This window comes from Cylas formicarius, unplaced genomic scaffold (assembly GCF_029955315.1).
Source record: "Cylas formicarius isolate icCylForm1 unplaced genomic scaffold, icCylForm1.1 PGA_scaffold_10__41_contigs__length_53128322, whole genome shotgun sequence".
In the NCBI taxonomy this organism is placed as follows: Eukaryota; Metazoa; Arthropoda; class Insecta; order Coleoptera; family Brentidae; genus Cylas; species Cylas formicarius.
This window is the reverse complement of record NW_026844214.1, coordinates 1,489,531-1,511,813: the sequence shown is the minus strand read 5'-3', so window position 1 is coordinate 1,511,813 and position 22,283 is coordinate 1,489,531. Positions and strand designations below refer to the sequence as shown.

General features: G+C 34.5%; 1 protein-coding gene and 1 long non-coding RNA gene across 39 annotated transcripts in view; one reads left to right on the top strand and one right to left on the bottom strand.

Moving 5' to 3' along the window:
* Positions 1-22,283, bottom strand: part of LOC132696830 (microtubule-actin cross-linking factor 1) — a 290,827-nt gene that overhangs the window by 103,793 nt on the left and 164,751 nt on the right. For 27 of the 38 annotated variants that reach the window (XM_060661956.1, XM_060661989.1, XM_060661885.1 and 24 more), the window contains 3 exons: positions 21,704-21,760; positions 21,393-21,482; positions 20,030-20,200 (listed from right to left, as the gene is read on the bottom strand). In XM_060661956.1, the coding sequence (XP_060517939.1) occupies positions 20,030-20,200; positions 21,393-21,482; positions 21,704-21,760 (318 nt within the window). Of the gene's footprint in view, positions 1-1,863; positions 2,250-20,029; positions 20,201-21,392; positions 21,483-21,703; positions 21,761-22,283 lie in introns of those variants that run through there. The other 11 variants (XM_060662074.1, XM_060662024.1, XM_060662058.1 and 8 more) reach the window with 2 other exon arrangements.
* On the top strand, positions 14,671-20,102 carry LOC132697058 (uncharacterized). Its single transcript, XR_009618113.1, has 3 exons — positions 14,671-14,872; positions 19,213-19,928; positions 19,986-20,102. It is a non-coding gene; the product is annotated as an uncharacterized LOC132697058 (long non-coding RNA).

The window sequence follows — 22,283 nt, the reverse complement described above, 5'->3', positions numbered from 1 at the left end:
TCCGTGGGTTTTCTTTAGTCATTTGAGATTTAAGCGACATCTTCTATTAAACTCTTTTTTCTTGGCAACTATAAATTCGTGAGTGTGGTTCTCAGGATGTGGATATGTGGAGGGGAAAAGTGAAGCAGAGCGAATGGAAATTGTAAAAGGATGGAGAAGTGCAGAAGAAGCTTGAAGCTAAAAGGAAGGCAAACAAAGAACCATTTGACTTGTGTTGTTATTTATCGATTATTATTAATATTTAAATGGTTTATAATACTTTTTTTTTGTAAAAATATGAATTAAATGGTTAGTTCACTTTTTTAAAAGAAAAATCAAAATTTTGCAGAAGTGCTACACACAACGTATGTCATTATTTTCAGTACGTAAGCTGCGACAAAAACAGCGCTGCTGATTTGATTTGTTGATTATTTCCGGAGAATGAATCGACGACTCAAAGCTTCGACCTTGGGTGGCGAGATGAATGAAATATTTCTAACTTTAGGCGTCGGGTTTTTTTTGTTTGTTTAGATCGCTAGTTTTCAAAACAAGGAAGGTAGGAAATTAATTTTTGCCCAAAAAAAAATCTAAACTTACTAATAATGATACGTATTTTATAGTAAATTATTATGCGTTTGTGATGTCCAATTTACCTATTAACCTAGTCAAGGAATATCCGAATACGATACTTAACGATTCGGGGAATCTCAATAAAAATATCCCGCCATTTACTATTCAGAACGACATGATGGCGACGTAATGCACAATATCAATAAATATAAATTTCATTGAATTTTTAAAATTATTTGGGTCAATTGATACAAAAAAAAATGACTGGTCAATTCCACAACGCTAAGAGTAAGTCTAATGTTATTCAATTTTTTTTTTTTTAAAGTAGTTTTTTGCTCAAAAATAACTAATTGAAAACTTTTAAGCCAAAAAATACCCAAAAAATAATTAAAAGGCGTCTCTAAAATTTCATAAATAGTCTTGACGATAAGATTTCAAAAATTAAGGGGGCTAGGGGGGGTACGATATTAACTTTTCTACTTAACATCACCCAAGACATCTAAATAATAAACACCCCGTATAATATCAGCAAAATCAGATACGGCGTTGTTGGTAAACACCCACTTGTACAGCGTTGCCAGATTTACATTTATCTCTTTGAAGCATTCGCAGGAGATATCCAAAAAATTCCATTCTCTTTGTCCGTCAGTTGTAGTTAAATAGAAAAAATACGTTTTTCTTTTAATTGTTCTTAAAATAAATGCATAATATAAGCGGAATTGTATTTATAAAACTGCTGGATGCTTAATGCGGCGGTTGTGGATGAATCGAACTTTGACGTTTCGCCAACCATCCATCGGATATTAATTGACACTGGAGAAGCCAACAGGTTGGCGAAACATCAGCAAGTTCGACTCAGCAAAAACCGACACAGGAGGAATCCGGAAGTTTTCTGAATATTAATAACAATAGCCTGTGAAAGTTTCAACTTTTGTTGCAACTTAACTATTGGGTTTTGATATTTGGTGCGGCTTATTTCTATGCATTTTCAAGAGCTCTCATCCAGCGTTGCCATATTTTTTTTTTCTAACTAACCAAAGAGCATTCTATTCTTCTATTCAATGCCGCCAGGTTTTCTTTCGCGTTTTAATAACCCTCTTCTAATGCTGAGGGGACTATACCGACAAGAAAACGTGGCAACGGCGAGACTAGTTCCAATATTTGCGGATCCGATAACGCTCCTAAAAGGACTGGCATTTTCTCTTCTTACGCGATCACTTTTAGATATAGTAAAAATATAAAACGGGTGACGTCAAATATTATAACGCTTTCGCTGGGGCCCGTAAACAACAGTAAACATACAAGGCGCCTAACCTTGACTCGTTTCGCTTTGACAACCGCGGTGTCGTACGCGACATCCTCGGCACTCTTGATACTTTTCGTCTGCGCCCGTTTCGTCAAATCCTCGGGGGTGCTTTTCTCTTCGCCCCGCGTCAGCGTCGTCACTTTGCGCACGATTTTCGTGGTGATACGCCGGCTACCGTCCTCTCCTTTTCGACTGGTCTTGGTCGATTCGAACGAACTACCGAGCACTTCCGTCGACAACAGTTTTTTCGTGCGAACCGCCTGCAAATCGTCACCCCCGCCGTCTGACGTAGTGCCCTGTACGAAGAGACGTCGCGACGCGCCCGCCGACTTATCTTTCACGAAATGGTACATATTGTACGCGCGCACGGTGCAAAATGCCGACTCGCAGGTGTGTTACCTCAGGTGAGCCGCGCCGGTGTGTACTGATGAGGATCGCGTTAGCCTTGTTTCGGAGTGGAACACATTGTGTGGGACTATCAGGGCCGTACGGGGGACGTTTCGGAGGGGACCGGGTGTTTGTTTGTTTGTTGTCGTCGTAGGGGTCGCCTTTTATGGACGCGCGTCGCTTAATTCGGCTGCATTAGTTAATCCGATCGACATTCCAGACGCCGTTTTTTTTTTTTTGTAAAGTAAAATTTTTACATGGGCGTGACTTAATTTTGCACCGACGTAACAAAGATACAAGATGTTTATTTTCTCTTGTTCTTCTGTGTTCTGTGTTCTTGTGAAACTTTAACGTCAGAAAATCTTGCAGATTCAGTTCGGTAAAAGTAAGTTTTCAGGGAAACTTTCACAGGCTACTGTAATATTTTTTATAAAACTTCCGGTTTTTGTTGACTCGAACTTGCTAAGTTTTAGTTTCTTCAGAGCTTGACTGAAACTGGCTCCCATTTTACTCTGGACCTGCATTTATATTGTTTGAGGGGGCGGAGCTAAATGAGGGCCATAAACACCGTCTCATATTGGTGACAGGTAGAGACCTGAGTGGCGGATAAGATCGTTAGGTTGCTTATAGATTTCTATAGACTCTCGGATTTTTCGTTGGTAGAAGAACTGATTACATGCAAGAATTTTAATTTTACGAATAACATTTTATGTCCGGTTTCGTGATTATGTTTGGCAACCGCTGATGGGCTTAAGGCTCTTTCATGTTCTTTGAGTCTAGTTGATATTTTTAGATGAAAGGTGTCGAGAGCTTTCTTCTCAAAGGCTTCCATAAATATATTCGCGATGACTGGTGATAGTGGAGAACCCATAGCTGTTCCCGACGTTTGTTCAAAATTTTAACCGTTATAAGAAAAATATGTTCCAAGACAAGCATTTTTCAGGAATAAGAACTTTGGTAAAGAGGGATTCTACGTCGAAACTAACAAGAATATCTTGTGTATCTAATCGGTAAAAGTAGTTGTAAAATTGGATACGAAAATCCAACACTTTTCCTTCTCTACTATGTCCATATGGTCTGTGTTAGAGCCCATTATTCTTATAATTTTTCTGTTATTTTCTTCACTTCCGCCGTGATGTATAATCTCCTGCGTTTTTTGAGATTGCCGACAGCGCAAAACCGCAGTTATCTCCATTTCTTGCGGTTATTTTGTCAAAATTTGATATTTTAAACAAGTATTATGTTTAAAGTCTCTTGTGGTTAAAAAATAAGGTACAATAAGAAAAAAGTGTGATTAAGTGACCTGACATAAACCTTTTTATTTTATTTTCTCAACGTTTCTGGATAATCCGTATTTTTTAAATCCTTATTTACTATTTCAAAGTTTGCAAAGTTTGTGGTTTATGATTTTATCGTCTTAAAACTTGGGATTTGTTTTTTTTTTGTACTAGTGGACAGACCAACTTGCACAACAGTTCGAATTGCGATTCGAACAGTGAAAGAATAGGTTTCACCAAGGAGAGCTATAATTGGGAAACGCAATGATCTTTAATTGATACCTTAATTAATCAAACGAAGACGAGTTTCAAGGGCGATTTAGAATGTTTAAGAATACTCGATTTTGATTTTACCATATGTGAATGATCCTTGATTTTCCTGCTAGTACTAAATTGAGATTTTATTAAATTAGCTAATACGTGTTTGTTTACGACTTTGTCGTTGTGACCGCTAATAGCAAGTTCGCAATCAACCCCTAAACAATTTAACCCTATATTGGTGTTTGAGTAATTTAAAGTTGAATCCTTTTTTTAGCAATTCGGCTCTTTCTCAGAGACTGTAGTGTTAGTCAAATTTATAAATCTATTGTAAAATTCATGATGCTTGAAATGACTGACTGTTTTTTAGTGGGTTTTATTAAATTGTCTAACAATTTTTGGTTTCCGTCGCCCTAACTAGCCAGTCAATGTGGCCCAGATGATAATTTATGTATTAGTAACTGACTAATGTATCGCTCGATAAGCTGCGACTTTTTACCACTCACTTTTTGAGGAAAGACTTTGACCTTTTTTCGATTGAAAAAAAAAACCTTTGAGAAAATATACCGTAATAACCTCGATAGAGAATGCGAACAATTTTGCAATGTTATTGAATCGATCGACAAGTAACGACCGTTAGAACGCAATTTAATTTCGTTTTGTCCGTTTTCCGTGAACCGGCCAGACGACAAAGGAAGCAGAAAGCGGCCGCCTAAAAAATGTTGATAAAATGATCTGCCGGGATGTTGAGAAAGAAGTGCGGTTTGCTCTAGTTGTTCGGTGATAAAAAAAAATGGAAGTAGCGTTCTATTGATCTTTCGGAAACATTAATATATAATACAAGTATGTTTTGAGTGGTAAATCTGGATTTGACGTTATATTTTTGAATATAAGGACAACAGTGGCAAGTGTGGGATTGCTTTCGGCCTCACTGGTATTGGAAGCTTGTAATGTGGACATTATTAGGGAGGAGAGCGGAGGTATGGTGTTTTAATTCTGGGTTCAGTGATTCTAGTTGAGATAGTTTTAGGGCTCTGTAAACTAAAGAGTTGATAACGGATGATTTTTGGGTCGGATGGTGATGTGCCATGCATTAGAGTATCGGTCTGTGTGCGTAGGTTTTCTGACAATGACCCAATGTTAGGTCTGATTTCCTATTTATAAGAATATCTAAGAATGGAAGGTTGTAGTTTCTAATTCAATGGTAAAATGTATGTCAGGGTCTATAGAGTTTAAATGTCTAAGAAAACATAACAAAAGTATCATTGACGTACCGTTCCCATAATTTTGGTTTTTGATCGAAGGTGTCGAGACCTTTCTTTTTAAAGGCCATAAATATATTGGCGATGGCTCGTGATAATGGAGCTGTTGTCGACATTTAGGTGAGAAGGTTTGGTTCCAGATTCTCGGATTTTAATATATCTGGAATGATGGTGAGAGTTTCAGGAATAGGAACTTTAGTAAAGAGGGATCCTACGTCAAAACTAATCAGAATATCTTTTGTATCTAATGCTTTTCAACTATTCAATGAAGTGAAAGGAATTAAGTACGAAAGAATCAAGAAATCAAGAAAGGAAGCTAGATATATTTTGCTAGAGAATATGTTGGAGAACCAATGGTGCTGGCAATAGGTCGGATGGTTAATCCTGGTTTGTGAATTTTTGGGAGGAGGAATTTTAGAGTTTTTCATGGAGTATCATAGAGAAGAAACCTTAATAACAGATTTAAGGTTGCGATTCATAGATGACGTAGGATCTTTTTTAAGTTGACGATATGATCCGCCTATAAGAATCTTGACTCTTTTCCTGATATTCACAATCACGAAACCTGACAAAGTTTTATTCGATAAAACTAAAATTCTTGCATGTAATCAATTCTTATACCAACGAAGTTTTATAAAAAGTTGGACAATTCTTATTGATGTTTTCTTAATTTGCTTGCTTGTTGCTTTTTAATTCCGTTGCGATGCGATGCCAAAGAACCGCAACAGCAACATTCATAAAGAAAACTGACACGTTAAACGTTCACGTTAAATAATTTACCTCGACTGACAATACCAATTATCGTAATTACATTTATTTACATATGGGTCGCGAAGAAATATCAGGAAACCGCCAATTTTACGACATACTTAAAAGAGGAAGTAAGTACAGTAAAAACATTTATAAAGTAAATATAAAGCGGTCGAGACGTATTGTTTAATGTTCTCCCAACCGTTAAAAAAAAAAACGTCGCTATTATCGCGGCCATCTTGTCTTTGTTGCCTCCCGTCTCGTCGGCGGTAAAAAAAAAGGTCAAAAATGGTCAAAAAAATGATTTTTTTTTATCCTGTACAGTAATAATCGAAATTTCTCTTTGACCTTTTATTATATGAAAGTATCGACACGTATTTCACTCACGGTACTTCAGTTTCACTTTCACGATTACCGGCTGAAATCGACAATTTGTTCACAAAAAAAAGTCCGCATCCAAACTGCGCGAAATGTAATTCGCTCGTTGCCTTTCACGGTACGGTGTCATTTTATACAGATCACGAAAAAAAAAATTTTTGATTCCACAGATCGACATATTCGCGATAGATCTGATGACGCTAATGTAAATTAGAATGACCGATTTGCGGTTGCTTAAACTTTTGGAGAATTCTCAAACTTAACTTGAGTGACTTTCTTAAGTTTTATATTGCCCAATTTTAAGTCGACATTAATAGGTTCTTTTTTTCTTGTAAACTGTATTATTTGGTACCTATCGAGATTTAAAAAAGCCTGTGGTTTTTACAGAGTTCTAAAATGTGAACCTTGTCAAAAGCCTTAGAAAAGTCAGTGTATCCTCTGTTCGATAGGTATTAAAGGACAGGACATTAGGAACGGACTCTCAAAAGTTTTGGTAATAATATAATTTTTTCTTTATTTAGGTACGTATAATCTTATCAAATTACAATAAATTCATAGCTGGGAATATCTATACATAATTACAAATGTCTGAAACTAATTCTGTTTTACTATCGGAATCGTCATAATTATAACAGAATTTATGTTGTTTTGTATAGAAATGTAAAAGTTCTCAATTTTTATAATGTGCTGTACTGAATTTTTTTTCCCCGTCTGCAAAATAACTAATTACATACCGATTTACATTTTCGGGATTTTACCGCACGGTTTTGGGAGCAATCGGATGTTCTCGGAGATGTTTCCTACGCCTTGAATTTTGACGTTGACGTTTTGAAGTATAGTATGCAACAAGTTCAAGTAAACTTTTTAACATTTTGGTAAAACATTGATTAATAAAAAAGTGGTACGTGTCCCACAATTTTATCCTCTTCAATCCTATGGTGCACATATGGCACCAACTAAAAGGTCACAAAATTCTTCTCCCACCGTAAGGGCTAAATGATTTAAAAAGAGACGTCCCTGGATAATCAGAAAAATTCGATTAACCATGTTATTACCGTAGATAATATATAAATAAAATAAATTTTTGCATTTCATTACATTAGCTATAGACCTTTTGAGTCGGCATCATCTTTCATTTGGAGGTTCAGGCTTGCATTATATCGTTTTACATTACTCATTTACAGCATTGCCGAGATCTTCTCTACACAATATGATTGACACAAGTAGTTATCGTAATTAATTATCTTCGAAAGTATTGTCGATGAATACCTCGGAGAACGCTGTTTAGATTATATCGGAAAATAAAAAAACAACGAATACATTCTTTGTTCTGGAATATTTCTTTTAGAAATATGATCTTCGATGATAAAATTTTTAAAATTTGCGTTCCCTCTTCAGGAAAAGGTACCACCCACATGGTTTACTAGTTAGCGAAGCGCGCTGATAGTTGATAGCTGAACTAGCCTGTTTTTCCGGACAGATGGCGTCTACAAAAACGATAGTCATAAATATCCAATCACGCCACGTTCCAGAACCGTCTCTCCCAAGTTACAAAATTCATTAATATCTCGGACAGAACGAGAATAAACAAATAAGCAATTCCCATCGGACGTGTTGTCCGTTTGACACACATTGTGTTCATTTTTTGAAACGTTCTTTTCGCGTTGAATCACCTTACGGCCATGATGTCATTCGGCGGTGACGCAAGAGTCCGATATCTCTTGGCCGGGGGATTTTTTTTTGCGAAACACCGGGCGCCATATTTAGAACTGCTCGGTGTCGTTCGAAGAGGATATGCCGGCGGATTATTGCGACAACAATCGCGCCCAATGGTATAGCAAATAATAAATTGAAAAGTCTATACCGGGTGATGGTTTTGATAAAAATACATTAGATATACAACGCAGAATATAACAGGGACAAAGGAGTGTACGAGTTTTGAATCCTTTACTTTGCTCCAATCAAATATCTATAACAACAAAATTGACAATATACGATGTTAGCGCTGTTTTTTTTTATTGACAGCATTTTAAACAAGACGTGTCCGAAAAAATGTCGCAAATAACACAAATTGAGTATAGAACAGTCATAAAGTTTTTGACAAAAGAAGGATTGGCACGTAAAATTATTAAAGAAAGGCTGGATGGTGTGTACGGCCAAAGTTCTCCTTCGTATTCTGTAGTGAAAGAATGGGTAAAACGTTTTCGAATGGGGCAGGAGTCCCTTGAAGATGATTCAAGAACTGGTCGACCAGTGGTCATAACGGAAGATATTGTTGCGATTGTGGAAGAGGCGGTATTGAGCGATCGACGTTTAAAGGTCAAGGAAATCTCAGAAATAACTAAGCTTTCTGATCCAACTGTTCATCGGATCCTGCATGATCATTTAGGTATGCATAAGGTTAGTGCAAGATGGGTTCCTAAAAACCTTTCGGCTATTCAAAAACAACGCCGTGTTGAGTGTGCGCGGTCTTTTTTGGAACTCGGTGGGTCGGAACCGAAGCCTGTGATAGAAACTATTGTGACGGGAGATGAAATTATAGTTCTCTATTATGATCCTCCGCCGAAAAAAGAATCAATGGAGTGGCGTCGTAAGGGTGAAGCACCTCCAAGAAAATTCAGGAGTCTGCCAGCCAACAAAAAAGGTGATGGCCACAATATTTTGGGATTGTGAAGGAATTCTTTTGATAGATTTTAAAGAAACTAATACCACTGTCAATGGTAAATATTTCGCAACATTACATAAAGACGTGTGTCTTTTGCTGCCATTTTAGAATGTGGGTTCCAACAGATAGATCATCCTCCCTACAGTCCAGATATGGCCCCCAGCGACTATTATTTGTTTGGATATTCGAAAAAGGACTTACTTGGACGGCGGTTTAAAGACGAAATTGAGTTAAAAGCTCACTTTGCAGACAAACCAAAAGAATATTTTTTTTTAAAGGGATTGAGTTGTTAGTAAAGAGATGTAATAAGTGTATTGAAGTTAAGGAGGGTTATATGGAAAAATAATAAAAAACTGTTACTCTACTTTGTTTCTTTCATATTCAGGCCGGGAGGAAAATTTTCCAAAGAAACTTCCACAGGCTACTGTACAAAACTTCTGGATTGCTCCTGCGTCGGTTTTTGCTGAGTCGAACTTGCTAAAGTTTCGTAGCTGGATAATTAAAACAGAACCGGCGAGTCCATTAATCTAATTTTGAGATTAGTTTTTAAAAGGTGACGACTGAGATAAATGTTTTTTAAACCCAAATAGGCTATTTGAATGCACTTATTTACGTTAGGCTTGAAACGCAAATCACTATCAGAGTGAGAAGATGTAAATAACTTTGGTAAGAATAACATAATTTTCTATATTACAGTTTGCCCCATTTTCTATCACGCCGCGATCATTTCAAGTTGAACTTCCTAGATATATTGATGAATTTTGGTACTTAATACCACTATTTTGTATTAATTTTCCTGGCGTTTCTATCGCAATGGAAATTGTGCACTATGAATGGATGGTAATAACATAACCATATTAAAGCAACACTACGAAAAACTTCGTAGCTCAGTAGTTGGCATTTATTTTCTTTTCAAACTGCTACATCAATTATTCCGTATCAATGAAACGGATGGCTTTGCGGAGAACAATCCCGTGCAACTTCCAGCAGGAATGGGCTTTTTGGATTTACAATTACGTCTACTTTCCCATTTAACGCGTCCACCAACATATTACGATATTTAAATTTCATTTAAAAAAGCTTCTAAACAAACAATGGGGAAAGTTTTTAATCAAGATTACCTTACGCACGGAATTAATTCCTAATTAAAGCCGGGAATTTCGCTATATATGCTTTAGTGCAGCTGGAATTTTCAATTTTAAAAGAAAACCACGCGCACAATGCACAATTACGCGGAGTCGCAAGTTCTCGTTTAATTTAATAAAATCCGTTATGTAAGCGGGCATCTGCAAAAAGCGGACAAATTAGCACGATGCCGGTTGAACAGGTTCCTTCCGTGCACTTTGTGTTGGCCCCGAATTATAACTGCTTTATTGGCCATATGGAACAGCGATCTCGTAAGGTGAATTAAAATCGTTCTATTGTTACAAGTAAACCTGCTACTTTAAAAGACGATAAATAAACAGGTCCGGCAGCGTATAAGAGCATAATTAATTGTATAAATGTTTTGGTTGTCGGCACCATTCGCGATGCAAATTTTATGTCCTACAATCTGCAGCTTTACTTCATTTCTGTCGTGGTCGGAAAGTATTTATTATTATTTTTTTTGTATATATGAACCTCCTCTATTTAGTTTAATTTATTTCTTTATTTTATTGCATTCGTAACTAAAATTTCAATGTAGAGGCAAGGGATAAAATCAAAGTGTACAAATATAACTTGGGACATTGGATCTCGTATTGTTTGCTATTTTCCTATATGATGTTCGCCAGTGGTTTTTGCGTTTTTCCTTGTGCGAAGATGATCTAAAAATTTCAAAATCTACGTCTCGTTGAAGAGAGATTTGTCAAAAATATTTTTCTTCGAACAGAATGTTTGTTAACCCTAAGAAATGTCACTGTGTTTTGTTTACAAAAAAATCACCACCATTGCAAATTAAAAATGATCTCTACCTAGATAACTACAAACTGAACTTTTCGGACTCTGTAAAAGACCTTCTTTTTGAGATGCACGTAGAAAACATTGTCCAAAAGGCTCCAAAGAATCTTGGATTTATTTTAATTTTAATAAGAATACTTTTTCACAGTCTTATCAGACTCGTGTTGGAATACGCTACGCCAGTCTGGAATCCAACGTATTTTAAATATATCGAACATTTTTTTAGTTATAGTGAAAAACTTCATTTTTATTGTATATAAATTCACAGAATAAATTTTGATTTATTAATTTAATTCCTTCAATTTTTATGTTGTTTCACATACGTTTTTATATTTATTTATTTTTTTTTTAATATTTTTATTCTATATAATTGCGGTGTTCTATATTTTACATATGAATTTGCTGGTTCATATTTGACCTCGGGCAACAAAATGCACAGACTTTTGGCTAATTTAAGGCTACTCCTTTTATTCCTGGCCATTGAAGCGTCTAAACAGCTTTAAAATATTGACAACGTAACGGGCAAAATACGTCACCGATAGAAAGTGTCGCATATGGCTTAATATAATAAAAAATACGGGCGCCAAACAAAGAGAAAAACAACGCCTGTCAATTAAAACTGTAGAGCTAATCGACGCTAAACGTATTCGAGCATAGATAACGAATCGGTAATGCGATTCCAATCAGACAGGTTCCGGCGCGACCATATGTTATTTTTTTCACAATGCCTTCCCGTAGGCGTAGGCGATCGAAAGCGAAAAACAAAAACATATTTGTTTTACGCTTGCGCAATAATCGGCATGGTAGCAATGTCAAATTTAAGTGGATTTTGTTTAAGTATGTCGGCCCCAAAATGGCGAAACGCGCCACATAACGAACCCGATGCGTAGGATAATTATTATTATTATTATCATCGACTCCGGAATTTTAACAATATTTGCTCAAGCGAGCGGATAAATATAAACGCTTACCCGACGAATTACGTATGTATTTCTTTCTCCGTCCGCAAAAGGGTATTACTTATTGGTTTTTCGAAAATAAATGTAAATTGTCCTGCGGCGTATTATTTATTTAAGACAAACCGCGCACATGTCCATTTTAACCATTTAACTAACTAGTTCGATGATTTATTTATAATATTTCAAACTCCTTATGGTTTTTAACGAGAAAGGTAAACGCGAGAGCAAATTTGATGCCCAACGCCAGTAACGATAACCAGAGCAAACGTCAACCTAATTGTTTTTCGTTTACTTAATGTGGTTAAAAAATACAAAATGAAATTCAACATCCAACGTTTTGTACAGAGTATCACATTTTGTGCACTTTTACGGGTAGAATCCACTGGAGTAGTTTTTTTTTACTCGCCCTAACCGTTTTTTAGTTATGAAGCAAAAATATATATTTCTAAATCGAACACCCTATATATTATTTTTCATATTAATTGGAAATCATTTAAGCTTTTCAAAAAATTAAACCCAAAATTATTTTTTTTTTCATTTTTTACTTCATTTGTAGCAGTGTGCCATAGTAAATCAACTAAATCAAATAAAAATAAGATACATCTAAGCCTATGCAGTTATTACTATACAAGACTCTTAATTTAATATTTAATATGATAAGTAGATAGTTGCCTATGACTTACCTACGAAAAACAAAAGAGCAAATATGTCAAAAACTTACGAGACTGTTTTTAATTCTATTTTTATTACCTATCCATTTGTTCTTTCTGTGTTTATATCATTTGAATTAATTTTCGACAATGCAATGAAAATGCCGAAGAAGCTTCCGAATTATATTACCATAGGTAAGGTTTTTAAGGAGATATAGTCAGTATAATTTTTATATTACGAAAATGTATTTTGTTTATATTAGATATCCAGAGAGACGACAACCGTTTCCAGATATATTTGAAAATAAATCTAGTTAGGCACGGATCCTCTATTCACCCACGTACTAAAGATGATTTTAAGTAGAATAGGGAGCAAAGAGGAACAAAGAAAAAAAAAACAATTTAGATATAATGTAATAATAATGGACTATAATTCGTTGAAAATTATTACATATAGTCGTCCATAATGTATAAAACGCAGTTAATTATTTGAGTTTTGAAGTATTGAAATTCTTTTATATTTTAGTCTTTACTTGGATCTTGTTTTTAATACATTAATCATGGCCTACTGTTAAAAATAAAATAAAATATGCGAAAAAATTAAATTTCGAACTTAATTTTCATACAGGGTGTTCCATTTACAAAAAAATGTTTGGTTCATAACTAATAATAGAGCAAGCAACGGAGATACGCGGGTGGTCCGAAAATCTAGTTGTGGATTTCACCCTGCATAATATAACAAAAAATGAGAAACGCGGTACAAGTTGAGTTGAAAAAATGGGTGCTTGGTGCTATTATTATGCCATTTTACTATTTCGCGCGGTAAGCACAATAATACAATAATAAAAACAATATGTTTATTCAGTAGACAGCGGGAATTATAAATTAAAAATAATACATCACATACAAAATATATCTACAAAATAAACAAATTCTCCCTAACAAACTTAAATTGTGCGGGATCTCATTTCAATTTTTTTTCAAGAAATACAAAGCCAACAAATATTACTTCAAATTTGAATAATCAAAAAAAAAATCTCACATGTAAATCTACTTTTTTTTTCTAATATTTCGTTTACTTCTTGTTCTTTATGCATTTATATTTAGTTCAGTTATTTATTGCTTCGAGGCTTACAGAATTTTTTGAAATGTCTTTTTTAAAAAACCTTGCCGTGAAACATTTCGCTAAACAGTTGTACACAAGAGTAATTTCCAGTTTTTTGGAAAACGATTTGTAGGAAATATTTTTGCACAATTTCCAATTTTTCAAGATCTATATCCAGTACTCCTGCTCAGCCCAAAACACCATACGGTGAACGTAACTGCACTAATGCATAATAAAGAGTTAACATTTAGTGTTAATTCAAACTATTTGTTACACGTAAATGCCATAAAAACTGTTTTTTGTTTTCATTAGCCGAAGACTTTTACTAGCTATTTTTCTTTTTCTCCATTTATAGATCTTTTTGGGACATCACTTAATAAATTTAAAAATAATGTTTTACTAATAATCAGAAATAGTTACAGAAATGTTTTTTTACAAGTTTTTAGGATATGTTTACACCTATTTAAGCGGGCACAGTATGCCTGTTAGAATAGCCGTTTAAAAATTAAATAAAACAACTATAGGTGGATGTCAAAATATAAATACTGAAAATTTTGCATCATTTTTTCCCTCCCGTTTAATTTGAATAGCAATTGTAATTTTAAGCTATTTTTGATTATAACTGAGTGTCGATTATAATGAAAATAGGCCCAATTTTCACGATTAAGAATTTGTTGTTATTGTCCATTAAAATAAAGAACTTTGTTGCCACTTATTTTTTACAAAAGTACATAAATACTGAGACATTAACAAATAATTACAAAAAAAGGACGTGAAAATAAAACATGGCATAATAAAAGCCCCAATATTTTCACACCAAAAATCTGTAACTAATGGGTTGCGCCCAAGGGTATTGTACAAAATGAATTCAATTTGATAAGATCCTGGACGCCTTACATTATAAACAGATTGCAAAAAGATGGAAACCACGTTATCGCTCACTAAAATCGAAGTTAAACGGGAAGTAACGAGGTACGTTTTAATATTAACGTTGAAAGTGCAAAGAACATTACACTTTAATAGTTATCCGAAAACAGCTGCTCTAAAGAATGCAAAAAATACAAAATTTAATATGCAGATCATATTCCATGACTTTGAGACAATTAACACGTTCTCACATCAGAAATTAACGATTCAATGAAAAAGAAAATGACCAGTCAACGGATAGAATAATACCAGTGTCTTCGTCGACGGAGCAGAGACCGCCATCTAGAAGCCAGGTTTGAAAGCGTGGACGCGACGCAAGCAGTTTTCTGCACCGTTGTTTAGCTGCTTTTATCGCCACAATGCGGACAACAAGTTTTCCAAGTCTATTTATTGTGTTCCTACATTGTTATCATCGAAGATAGATAACAATAGTGTCAAGACTTCAAACGATGGCAATATAGGTATGTAATATTGAATTATGTTTCTAAAGCAGCTAAAAAGGTTAAATAAAAAATTGTGGCTTCATATTTTAAAAGTTGCAGAACCGTTTTTATTTTAGGTACCACGAAATCACTGTCAACTATCGACTAGTAGCAATAATATGCGCAAAATGTTTATAGCAACGCATTGTTTACTAATATTTGAGTTTGTTAAATTTGGAGAAACAGAATATAGATTGTCAGTCATCTTGTTACTTGGCAACAATCTTTAAGTTAGCAATAACCACGATTGCTAACCGGACACACAATAAGTATGTTTGTAAATGGAGCTTACCTGTCTAGTCTAATGACGACGGTGCAGCGAAATACAACAAAACAGGTTATTTACTATCGTTATAAAGATAAAAATCTGGTGATATTGACTTTTATAATCCTGACCAGATTTTCTACATATTTTCAACATCGTAGGGTGGCTTATCAACGAAACTGTACGGGTGCTTTAAACAACGTTCTTAAGTTCAATTTTTTAAAACAATTTAATGTTATTTTTTGTGGCGACAAATCCATTGTTATAATGGGTTTTGTGAATAAATGATCTACCTATTTGACGCACCGTGTATATAGTTTAAGTATTTCTGAATAAGAATTCGTTGCCAATTTATTTTTTTTTAATCCCTAATAGCGTGCTTCTCTCTTCTCGCCGTTTTGTTAAATAGTCACAGTTGGCCGTGATTTTAAGTTGAAGGGATAATCGCAACAAGGTTTTAGTGCATTTTTCAGAGATCCATCCAACAGAAAAAAATGTTTAAAATCGATCCATAGACAAACATTTCACAAGGGCGTACAGCTCTTTAGTGGGCCACACCGTATATGTTGACGGTTATTTTTTAATGTTCTGTTTATCCTAGAAATGAGACCAACGTTTTTTTAAAACATCCAGTACAAAATAAGACACCACAAAACGAATAATTACTTGATTGGAATTTTGTAGAAAATTAAAGTCTACAATGTAGGACATTCACCTCCTATTTGGGTTTATGCATTTCTGGAATATAATTGCAAATAAAAATTATCAGCATTATCAGAATTTGATAACTAGAAAAGTTTTCTTGATTTTTTTAAACCTTCCTGAATCGTTCAATGATTTATAGTTGAATTAGTGGAAATTAATTAACAAAACTTACAATCCATCAATCAACGTATCGCATAGCGGGTTACAGAATTGAAACCCGATTATTAAATAAAATGAAAAGTTAATGCGAAATATTGGGTTGTTCGGAAAGTCATTTCGTTTTTTTTGGGGAACATGAAAGACAGTTTTCGCATAATGAATAAATATTTTATTAAATTATATATTGGCCATTCTGGTCCAACACCTTTTGCCATCTTTCTGGCAGTAACATAATTCCCCTCTCATAAAAGTTTTGGTCCTTGCCGGCAAAAAACTGGTTCAGGTGGTTTTTGACATCTTCATTTGAGGTAAAGGTTTTGCCATCCAAAAAATTTTGCAGGGACCGGACCAAATAGTAGTCGGAAGGCGCCAGATCTGGAGAATATGGTGGATGTTGCAGTACGTCCCATTCAAGCCGTAAAAGTTTTTGGCGAATGACCAAACTTGTGTGAGGTCTCGCATTATCGTGGTGGAACACTACACCCTTCCTGTTGATTAATTCGGGCCTCTTCTCTTTAAGTGAATCATTCATTTTGTCCAGTTGATGACAATAGACTTCTGAATTAATCGTGGTATTGTCCGGCAAAAGCTCAAAAAAAACGATTCCTTTGACATCCCACCAAACGGAGAGCATCACCTTTTTTTGGTGAATGTTGGCTTTTGACACGCTTTGAGCCGGTTCATCCATGACCTCTTGCGTTTAACATTGTTGTATACAACCCATTTTTCGTCCCCAGTAATAATACGCTTCAAAAATGGATCATTTTTTTGACGTTTGAGGAGCGAATCACACACGTCAACGCGACGACACAAATTTCGCTCCGTAAGGACATGGGGCACCCACACATCGAGCTTCGAGGTTAAGCCCATGCCTTTCAAATGGCCATAAACAGTCGAATTCGACAAATTTAATCTCTCACCGATCTCTCGTGTGGTTATTCGCCGATTTGCATCAACTAATGCCTTTATCGCATCTTTGTCAGCTTCGACCGGCCTTCCAGACCGTCGTGCATCTTCGACATCAAAATTGCCGGATCGAAATTTTGCAAACCAGTTCTGGCACTGGCGTACTGTTAACACGCCTTCTCCATACACATCCGTCAATTTTTTTCTCGCTTGGACAGCATTTTTACCTTTTCTGAAGTAAAAAAGTAAAATATGACGAAAATGCTGCTTATTGCTCTCCATATTTAAAAGGGCACCAACCAAAAACTACTGCGTAGAATTAATAGAACTTTTTCACACACAAGCCTCGCAATATCAGCTCTCAAGACATATAATGGTTATGCGGCTTAAGTGTGAAGTCGGTTTCGAAAAAACGTAATTAAGTCCTCTGACGGGAAAAAACGAAATGACTTTCCGAACAACCTTATATTTATCTCGGGACTATGGACGATGACACAAAATATTGTTTTCATATGATGAGGCAGAGAATACGAACATGGTAAAAAACCAATTGGAAAATTATTAAAATCGAAACGATATGATGACATTTTCAACATTGCTTAATGATACGGTGGAGTGAGAGTCGCGCCTATATCAAAAATGAAAAATAAAACCACCCAACCAATTCTACTAATAGGCAATTTAATTATAAATGTCAAGAAAGATTAAGAAATTCTATGAATCCGCTGACGTCGCGAGAATGCCTCTTTTGGTATTTTATTAAACCCGAAAATGGAATAAATTACGTGTATATGGCGCTTTAATAAACTAGATACCGAGTCATTTTTGTGGAATTAATTCATATGTGAAAATGCAAATAAAGGCGAAATTAATGTCGACAGGACTTAACGATCCATTTACTAACAAACCCATTAATATTTCCAATGTTACGAAATAGTTAAGAGCCAAAACGGAGGAGAATGTTAATACAAGGTGTTCATAGAGTAACACATCCATTTTATTATTTATTTTAGAGAAAAATGTTATAGATCGGACTAAAAGATTCATAATTATGTGGGAAACCAAACTAATATATTTTTTAATGGAAAACCCTGTATATTATGGCATGTTTACGAACAATATTTAAAAAATTTGTCACATTATGCGAAAATATCGAATTAAGCCAAGAAAAATAAAATCTAAATTGATAAATTTTTAATTTTGTGGTCTATAAATACCGAAATTCGTATACAGGGTGTTCATATAGTGTGTTAAAGTAATATTAAGTAATACATATTGTGTGTTTTATAAAAAAAATGAAAAGATGGACTAAATCGACAATATAATAATTTAAAATTATTTTCAAGTATTCCTAAATATGTGGGAAACACCCGGTATATTATTGTATTAGTAGATACCCCATTTTATACTCAATCACCTAATTTAGGGTTGTTATTGACAATAATGAGTGTTTTCGGATTTGTGGCCATTTTTTTCGTCATTTCATAACTACCTTACTACAGTCTTTCCTATAGGTTAGATCGAATCGTTAATATAGAGTCAGTAAAGTGAAAAATATTTATTTTCGTAAAAAAATCACTTCTATTAATACAACTTCAATTTTTTTTTTTAACGAAAATTTGTCAAATAATAAGAAAATATCGCAGTAAGCCAGGAAAAATAAAAATTAATTGGTAAATTTTTGCAAAAAAAAAAGTTAATTTAGAAATTCCGGCTTTCTTAAACCCCAAAAAATTATCGAACTCGAAATAATGGTTTCGGATAGCGTTTTTTAGTACAAATGTTCGTTCACCAAGCAAATAAATAATTATTTAAAACCTGTCAATTTTTTATTAGTTTTTTCAATTAATTTGGTGTTAGTTGCTTAACCGATGCAACTCGAACCATGAATTTTTCGATAAAACAAAAAAGTTCGACACGAAAAGAATGCATTACTGCAAGTGTTGCCTATGAACAGAACGAATGTCCCAAAATAAGATGCAACTTCGTGAAGAACTAAATGAAAATGATTATCAAATTAGATAAACATTTTGTGTGCACCGGCACTAGAAAGATAACGTTTTCGTATATATATTATTTTCGGGTGAAACGGGCATAATTTTCACTATTTGGTGTGGTAAAATCCGAAATAACGTTATAGGGCCTCATTTTTTTGAAAATACAATATGTTAGGAACTAATCAGAAAGAAGTGAGGCAGACAATGTGCTTCCGTCACTATGGAGGTTTCGCACAGAATGCCCATCGAGTTACGAAGTGCTTAAATAATTTATTTTTTCAACGAAGGTTAGGAAGAGGTGGCCCGACCTGATGCCCACCTAGATTTCCGGACCTAACGTAGATGTGTATAAAACAACCATCACATCATGAAACAGAGGATGAGAGAAGACTTTCAAAGTGTTAATCATGAAATGTTGACCAATTCTGCCCAATCGTTTAAAGATCGTGCATTGAAGTCGGTGGGACACATTTCGAGCAACCAATAAAATTAAACTTAATTAAATAGTTGCTTTCTGTTTTGCAGTTTCGTTCTTAGCTTTTAATCGTATTTTTCTGGAATTATTAGCAATTTTAATATTATCCCTAGCGAAAAATACTGTTTAAATTGTTTTTCCAAAGTTGCCCAGTTCATGGTTTTATTTTTATTTACATCTCGAGTATAATTAATGTAACACGTAACGAATCTGAAAAAATTATACTTAACTCGTCTCTGTTCACTTTTGTTCGAAAATGTTGTTCTTAAAAATATGTATAACTTAAAAAATTCTAAGTTTAGGTATAGGTAATGCTTAATAAAATTGATAGAGCATTAATAAGAGTAAGGAATATAAATATGATATACAGGGTATTCTTCCATTTGATTTTTTTCACAAAAATTAATATTTTTCATTTTGATTTGCCCCGTACAAACGATTCGAACTAACTTCAAGACAAGTATAGGATAAATGGCTGTCCCACTTGTTGGCGTTATAAAATTACATCGGTCTATAAGTAATAATAAAGTAAGTTACTTAATTTCTTACATTTGAATGAAAATAATTTTAAATTGTTTGTATTAGCGGAATGCCGACAACCAAAAAAAAAACACTATGGCCGGACTAACCTGGAAGTGCAGAATGATGGTCCAAATCAATCCGAGCGTCAGTTTTGGGTTACCGTCGACGATATCCTCCGACCGGATGTTGACCAGTTTTACGTTTTTGCAACGTAGAAAATGTAAGGCGGTATCGATGTTGTGCAGCATGTGGAAGCGCATTTGCCCTCTCTCCCTCGGCTAAAACGAATCAAAAATTTCCGTGAAAACCAGAGACGATAAGGAAAAAAAAAAGCGGACACACAGATCGACTAAACTTTTTATTTCATTTTCAAAAAATAATCCGTCACGCCACTGGCAATGGAAAAGCGCAAGACAGAGTGTTTTTTTTTTTAAGTTGTGGTCTATTTTATTGTGTTTTAATCAGGTCGTATAGAAAATGTAGTTGTAACCGATTGAAATGAGAAGAAAGAAAAAAAGTAGCAAAAGGAAAAATTCAAAGGGGCTTTCCCATCCAAAAATGCTCTAGAACATTTAATTTCTAATAGGCGCCATGTCGCATTTTTTTATTTATATGAATGATGTCTTATGTTATGCAAAATCGACAAATTCAACGAGGGCACCATGTCGGTTTCTTTCCCGAAGCAGGTCATTTTTTTAGACGAATGTTATCAAGATCGAATTTGAGCTATTCCGTCTGCTTGAACTTGAATGAATGAAATACCATTTTGACGTACACTGTGAGTACGGAAAACCGTACAATGCTAGCATTGTTTTATTTACTTACTGTTCGGAAAGTGCGTTAAGTTTTATCAAAAAGTATTTGTTTATTCATCAAAGTTAATGCTGTCCCCTTCAAAGTATCAAGTAATATGCAGAATGCTACTACAGATGACTGAGATGAAAAAAACGATCTTCTATTGACTGCATTGAAACAAATTTTGACCACATACAAAGCGAACTGGAAACAACAACTGAAACTATACGCTCATTTAAAACGTAAACCCTAAGAATTTTGCTTCTTTCAAATAAAATGGTAGTGGAAAATAATCGCCTTCTGTATGAAGATGTCAATGCATTTTTCCTCATAGAACTGTTTCACTTTTTGAAAAATAAAAAAAACAATTACTTCTAACCAAAATATGAATATCAGTTCCTCTTGGCGTTTTTATTTAATAAGACGACCCATTTCAACGAAAATTGTGGAATTCATTTTTTTACCAAATAATTCGAAGTGGTACAATAAATTGAGAGAAAGTAAAAAAAGAAATTGTTAAGCCTTTTTTCCAACTAAGGCTAAATTAGTAACAAATTCAAATTTCTCATGCTAAAAAATTCCCAGGTACTAATTTCGGTTTATAAATCGACGTTATATGGGAAATTGGGCAGAAAAAAATATAAAATTTGTTTGTAATAATCAAAGTGAACTCACAAGTTGTTCGCCAGTTAAAACTTCCAGGAGGGAGATCAGGTTGTGGCCATCTCGCAAATCTTCGAACAAGTCTCGAATACTCCTTCTTGCCTGTAAAAGAAAAATCCAAATAAATACACCCAATAAAATTGCGTGTTCATTAAAAAACATAAACTCCTAATTCTATACTGCAGGCATAAGTAATCTCATGCAGAGTCAATGGAAAAAAAAAAAAAAAAAAAAACTGTACTCGCTGAAAATCTCAGCAAACATAAACTAAGCGGAAGATCATGCAACACACCGCGCGCGTTTTTTATTTACAAAAGACTTACTGGCGGGCAACAGAGACTGTTGTTGACTATGACACAAACATGAAGGCACGTGTAAGTCTGGAATACCCAAAAACAGAATTTTAGTACGACGTATTACAACGAGGTTTTCATATCTGGCAAAACAACAAGTTATTTTCCAACGCCCGGTATAATTAATCTGTTCGCATAGCTGGCAAGCGTTTATTGCTTCCTCCTTGGTATTTGGCCAAATTTGACTTCCTACAATTTTTTGTAATCTATCGAAAATTGGCAAGGCGCTGTGGGTCAGCTAATTTTTTTTACGAAACCCGGGGAAATATCAATTTTTAGTAAGACATTTAAAACTACACTTAGACATTTTATACTACCCACTACTTTTTTAAAATATTGACCATTTGGGAAGAATGAGCAAGCACGTCAGGAAAATCTAATCAAGAATGTATCAAAGGAACATGATGAAATAACTATTATATGTCTAGAGATGAAGCTTTAGTAAATTTAAATAAACTACAAACTATTTCTAATTTCCAAGGTTATGATTGTTATTTTTAACGTACTGATTAAGTTGTTTGTCTTTTCATTCATAAAATAAGATATTATA